General features: G+C 49.8%; 1 protein-coding gene across 1 annotated transcript; it reads right to left on the reverse strand.

Annotated features, from left to right (window-relative positions):
• Positions 1-376: 376 nt before the first annotated feature.
• LOC117583363 lies at positions 377-1,436 on the reverse strand. The gene has a single exon (XM_034271645.1). The coding sequence runs from the start codon at positions 1,314-1,316 to the stop codon at positions 423-425; it is 894 nt and encodes a 297-aa protein (XP_034127536.1). The 5' UTR covers positions 1,317-1,436; the 3' UTR covers positions 377-422.
• Between the last annotated feature and the right edge of the window lie 5,285 nt (positions 1,437-6,721).

A 6,721-nucleotide genomic window follows, 5' to 3' on the forward strand; every position in this document is an offset into this window, starting at 1 on the left:
TGCGCCGTTTCGCCGTTTCGCCGTTTCGCTGCTTTGCTGTTTCGTCGTTTAGTCTGTGTTTGTATTTGTATTCCCCCCCATTTTAATTGTATCTGCGTGCACAGGTTGGCCCCACCCACCATTCCTATAAACAAACTTCAAGAGTATATTAAATACCAAAAAGTTCTTGCAGGTCATTGAAGGGCAAAGGCACAGGCACAGGCACAGGCACAGATGAAGGCAGGTGAATAAATGAAAGCAGTGGGAGAGCAGTTGGTGTTGGACAAGCAGTAAGCACCGCAAGCAAGCAGTAGAAGATCCGCCAGCCAACTGACACAAGCAAGCAGTTGAAAGAAGGCAAGCAGTTGAAGGCAGCAATCTGCCTGCCAAGCATTAATCAATTGCCAAATATTTATTGAGTTGTAGTTGAAGGCGTCTTGTGCCTAATTGTAGTAAAAGTTGCCACAGTAGCGCTGCCCCTTCTGCACGCGCTGGCACTGCTGCTTCGGGGGCACCATGTACGGCTCTGTTCCCGGTGCAAACTGCACTGACAAGGGCATGCCGTCAATGGGCTCGAGCTGCGACTGGAGCATTAGCGTGTACTGATCCTGGTACTCGGACTGCTGGTAGAGCTGCTCCTGCCGCAGCTGTATCTGCTGGGAGGGGGGATAGCCCATGCCCATGCCCATGATCCGGCTGGGTCGATCGCACAGCGGTATCCCGTATAATCTCTTCGATCTGGCCACCTGCTTGCTCATCGAGCTGGAATCTCCAGCATGACTGGGTGACTTTGGCTGGTCCCACGGCATCGTTCTGGCATCCAGGAATAATATATTCGAGAAATCCATGGGCCTGCGTGGCGACTGCTTGCGGTAGGTGGAAAAGTGTGCTTTAGCAACCTTCTTCCTGTCCGGAGACTTCTTAGTTTGCTCTGCATCCCCAACGGAATTGGACTCCAAGAGCTCATCTAGCGCATCCTGCGGCTTGTTCTTCACTTCAGCCTGCTTCAGCTTGGGCCTCGGCTTGCCCTCCCGCCTGGACTTTTGGTTATCCTTCGCCGTCGGCTTGGGTTTCCGCTTCTCCTGCCGCTTTGCCTTGGCTTCGGTCTCCGCTTGTGTGGCGGGATCACTGGCCAGTTGCCAGCACATATTGAGCCTCTGTTTCGTGGCAGGTGCCGATTTGTTGCTTTTGCTCGACTGCAGACTATGTTTGGAGCAGGTCACAGTGCAGCCCAGAGATCTGGCCGGACGGGGGCGCTTGCAAATGCACTTCCTTAAGGCGTGTCTGCAGTCGAGTATTTCCGGCCAATTGGGTTTCTTCAACTTTCTCTGCCACATCTTTTCGCGCTGTACTCAAAAACTCAACTTTACTTTATCAATTTTCACCATTCCAAATACATTTTCTACGATTTATTTCGGTTTTTGTTTTGGTTTTTCGTATGATATTTTCCCCTCAGCTAATTTGATGTCGAAATGTTTGGTTTATAAACCAAAGCATAAATGAAAGGCAAATACCCACCCAAATCAAAAGTCACAAAATACTCGTGTATGAGTTGTATTTTTCTTGTATTTATTGGCTTGAACCCTTTAGGAGGTTGCCCCCCCCCCCCCCCCCCCCCCCAATTCAACAGAATTGTTTCAGCCCGTATTTTGGGGTTCTATGTGCCCCACAGATAGACAGACAGATGGACAGACAGTAAATCGGTTCGTGGCATTAATGCAAATAAGTGGAAACACAAATATTTTCAACGTTTTTGTGGCCAAAAGTCAGCAGCAGCAACAACAGCCACAACAACGAATGAGAGACCTTTTTTTTTTGGGGGGGGGGGGGGGCGGTGCCCTTACAGAGGGTAATTCTAATGTTGTCAAGCGGTTTGCCAGCATTCAGATGATCCCCCAACTGGCCTGGGACTATAATTACTTTTTAGACACATTTTCAGAATGGATTTTCAAAGGGTATTTTCACCAGCGGATTGGGTAGCTTTTTGGTTACCATTTTTGTGTGTCCAACCCAATGACTGGGTCCCAGTTTTGGGACAGCCACACGAGCGCCGATGGATCATTTCCGCTCCCCTGCTCGTCCTCTGCCCCGTCCTGCCTGTCGTGCCCGTCCGGCTGCCAGCATTTTCCTTTCCGCTGCTGCCATCGGAAGGGGCTGGGACTGGGACTGGGACTGGAAACCGTTTCCTGTCGGCGAACGCAGTTAAATATTGAAATTTATTTTTAAAATATTTCAAATATACAGTTAAATGCTGGCGTTTTTATGCGGCACTGCTCCAGCATCAGGTCTGGCATTTTTAACGTTAGTTTATGTGGTGTGTGGAGGGGAGAGCGAGCCATGTTTAATTTATGAGAATTGCCGGTTGCCTGCCCTGAAATCCAGCCCACATTTTGCCAATGAATACCTAAAATCAATTTGGAGTATGGTCTGGTCTTTGAAGGTCATTGGGGGGAAGTTGTGCTCCCTCCCCCCCCCCCCCCCCCCCCAATTCGAATCGTGTAACGATTCGTGGCGAATCGGTTTCGAAGCGCTTCGACTCTCGGTTCGGCTATCGGCTGCTTGGGTGGCTGTTCCTTTAAGCCCTAATTCGATTGTTACATTTCGCATTAATTTCCTTCAAAACGGACAAACATTTGTGACGCTTTCCTGAGCACTGACCAAGCTTGGGCCTTTTCCTGCCGATGCTGAGGAGGAGTACGAGGCGGGCGGGTCAGTGTCTCTGCTTCCGGTTTTCCTCTGGCTGTCATTCCTTTCTTTCCTCCTGACTGCACCTCCTCTACGGCCTTTACTCCCCTCGATTTCCAATTAGCAACAGAAATTACCTTTTCGTCCTGTTTGCCCGCCCCGCGCCCCGCGCCCACCCTGCGCTTTGCGATTTGTTTCGTTTTGTTTTCGTGTTAATTGAGGATTGGAACAGGACTGGCCTCGAGGACTCCATTTTTATGTCCATTTCGTGGAAGACAGTCGGGACAGTCTAGGGTTTGGGCATCTTTAACATCGTGCAAACTTCTTCGATTAAATGCGCGAATGAGGAGTCAGCCAAGGGCCCGGGACACGCGCCGAATAATTGTGATTCGATGGCGGGAAAGGGAAGCAGAAGGAGGAAGGACAGCGACTTCTTAAGGACGGGACTGTGGAGGGCGAGAGTAGACCTTTTCTACCCATTTGCCTTGGGCCAGGGCCCAAGAATTTTGGACAAGTTTTATGGATGCTAAGGATTGCATTTCCTGTTTGGCAGGCACAAATGCAGGAACAGGAAACAGTGGCAACAGAGGGAGAGGTGGAGCGGTGGAGCGGTGGAAATCCACGAATCCACTTAGAGGCGCATAAATTTCGCTCGGTACATAAAGTACAAGTGTACAAACAAAAGGACTTTTGGCGCACGGCATTAAAAAGCATAAAGAAAACCGCATCCCAGTAAGCAGCAACCCAGGACCCAAGTCCGAGACGCAGCAGCCTCCCCTCGAGTGACTGACGAGGTGCAAGCGGGGTGGAGGTTCCGGGTCAGAAGGATGTGGCAGGGGCAGCGGCTGCGGCAGCACACATAAACCGTGGAGAGTGAATAAAATCGCAGCCAGAAGGAGCAGCGGAGGAGTTCGAGCCGAGCCAAGCCAAGCCAAGCCGGGGCACGGCATTGCTATTTACAAAATGTCCTCGACCAAAAAGGAGCCACGGAGTGAATCATAAAGAGTCCTTGCCTCGACTGCCACCGCTGGCCCTGCCGCCGCTGAAGATGGCAACAGAGAGAAATGCACGTAAAATAATAAACAAGGCTTTGCAAACAATAAATGTTGCGCCTCGGCTGCCGAGCGACGCCACCCGCTGCCCTCCCGCACAGCTCTATTCCTGCCACATCTGGCAGCTGCAATGCCACGAGTTGTTAGCGACGCTGGCGACGAGATTTCTGGCCCAGTGTCCATTGTTGTCGCATTCTCTTCAGATGCTCTTGCCGCGTGCCTCTGCCACTGCTGCAGCTACATTCCGCCTCTGCGTTGCATGTTCATCTCTTGCTGCTTCTTGTTGTTGCCGAAGCGACTGCGATAAATGCGAAATTCTTGTAACTGCAATGCAAAGGACATTTAACGCTGCCGCTGCCGCTGCCGCTGCCTTACTCTCTGCCGCCCACTCTGTTGTGTGGGGTCGAGTGGCAACGCACGGCAGACGCCGCTTGCTTTTTGCTTTTTGCTTTTTGCCGTTGGCGGCGTCCTTATTAATTTCAACAATAACCGGAGCCCCGGCGCGGCGTCTGTAGGTGGGCTACACTGAGGGAAATGAGCAACAAACTCGATTCGAGCAGCGACCTGCTTTGCAAATCTCGTTCAAACTTCTCTCAGTGTATTTTAAATAAGTTGCGCCTCTGGCGTAGAGGCCAAGTCTTTCGGCCTTTTTGCCTGCAAAATTTATGGCCTCGGACTCGGACCTGCAGCTTTTTGTGGGGCCCAACGAGCAACGACCAGCGGAAGCGGCACTTAGCTCTTGGCACTGCACCGAACTGCACTCCACGGCACTCCACGGCCTGTCCGGCTCATCATAAGTAGGGCCTGATGCAGCGGATCCTGCCCCGACCATCGATTGGATAATTGCTGCGAGTTGAAGGGGGCTCGGGGGCGGGTGTGCCTCTGCCGAAAGTTGGACCGTTTCCTGCGGCTGTAAAAACAATTCCTATATCAAAATGTTCCATATAAACTCGCCCGTTCCCCATCGTCTAGTTTTTATGGCAAAAGGCTTTCGCGGGCGGCTAAAAAAACATTTAAAAGCAATAAAGAGCAATGCAAACGTTATCGGGAGCAGCAAAAAGCAGCGCCAGAAATTACCAAACAGATTCTCATTCTCAGCCAGGTATTCAAATTGGAGAGAGGCAGAGAGATTGGTGCAGGGTGAAAGGCTGAGGGATCGGGATCCCTGCTCTCAGGAGTGAAATGAGGCAAATGCTGGCCATAAAAAGCACCGACGACCATAAAAACCAAGCCAATTCGAAGCACGAAAAAGAGAGTGTGTGTGTGTGTGTGTGTGGTGGGGGGTGGTGTGGAAAGTGCACCCACACCCAGTGCCAAAGTGCCCTAGCCGTGATTTCGCTTCTTCCTTTTGGGCTGTTGTGTTTTTTTTTTTGTCCTAAGCAAATACTCGCGTTTTTTTTGGCTGGTAGAAACAAGTTTATTTTAATGAAATTTGCACCCGGAGGGTGGACCGTTCCTCCTCGCTTTGATTGCTTGAACCCACAACACTCGGTCTAGGGATAAGCATTTGCTGGTGCTGCCATGACCGAAAGTTAACTCTTGCCAGCAATTGTCTTAACATTTATTCAATTTGACTACCTGCAGCATCGTAAACTTTATGCGCATTCCTTGGCGAAGTGGAAGTTTTCCCTTTTCTCTTGTGGCCCATAAATCTGTGACACAACAGCAGCCACAGCAAACATGGCCCACATTTTAGTGTTGTGCGGCAGTGGGAGTCAAGTTTGAGTTAAACATTTTTAAAAGCCATAAATTTATTGTTCCCCCCTTCCCGTTTGCTTTCTCTTACTCGGATGTTGGGTTTGCTGTTCTTGCGGTGCAGTCAAGTGGAAAAACGCACAAGTAGGTCGGGTTTATGGCTGTTTGATATTGCCACACTGCCGCAGCCGCAACCGCAGCTCCTGTTCATTCGCTTATTTAATTCGATTTGTTGGCTAATTATCTTAATTATTGGCTCAGCGCTCCTCCTGGCACACTGCTCACAAAATACAAACGGATGTCGACGTCTCAATGCCACAAACTAATGTCAATTGATTTATAAATTTACATGGTTAGGTACAGATCAAACCAATTAGCTGGAGCTGCATTATGGATACCAACTCTCGGGGCTGCCTACAGTCATTGGCAGCTAGTAGAGCTTCCAATTGTTCAATTGTTCGAATTGTTCACGAGTGAACACTGAAAAAGAGACTGAATCCGGATAATATTACGAACATCTTCTGGTCTTCATGCATTTTGTATTTTTAAAGGAAATGTGCATCTGTTCTTATCTGTTCTTTCTCTTCTCGCCATCTTTAAAGGACAAAACCTCAAAACACACTCACAGCGAGACGCCGCCCAATGGCGTAAGCCTCTTTGGTTTGGTGGCAATTTTGGTGGCAGGGGAACAGGGCGCAGGGAGCTGCTGCCTTTTTTTTTCCGAAGTGCTCATTCATTCATTCGGAAAGGCTTTAGCCGTAAAATAAACGCGCATTGATGTGGAAAATGTGCTACGCACGACGGTGACGCCTCCACCACGTCGCACGGGGCAGGGGCAGGCGTACCTTGGAGCAGGGGAGTGCTGCTGTGGTGGGACAAACTCAGAAGCGATACATTTCCTTTGCTCTCTTTTTGTTTTCCTGGCTTCTTCTTTATTGGAAACTTTTCAAGTTGCACTTGCAAAGGGTTGGCAGGGGGCGGCACTTCATCATTCGATGCTAAATGCTCTACTACGCAAATACGCGTAAATCTTTGGTCCATCGGTGACCACTTGGTGGCCCTTCCCACCATCACATTTATTTATGTTTATGTGCAGCAGCAGCAGCAGCAGCAGCAACAGTCGAAAGCCATGAAATTCAATAAACCAGGCACACACTTACGCCACATCATTGGCTTTATGCTTCGCCACTTGGACTCGTGTGTTATGGGAATTGTGGTTGGATGCTGGGGGGAAGGGAGAGTAGTAATCGCTAGCCGGAGTCACCTTGTCGGTACTTTATTCTCCCTGTACAGCCTTGCAGAATTTATTT

This window comes from Drosophila guanche, unplaced genomic scaffold, assembly GCF_900245975.1.
Source record: "Drosophila guanche unplaced genomic scaffold, DGUA_6, whole genome shotgun sequence".
NCBI classification, from domain to species: domain Eukaryota; kingdom Metazoa; phylum Arthropoda; class Insecta; order Diptera; family Drosophilidae; genus Drosophila; species Drosophila guanche.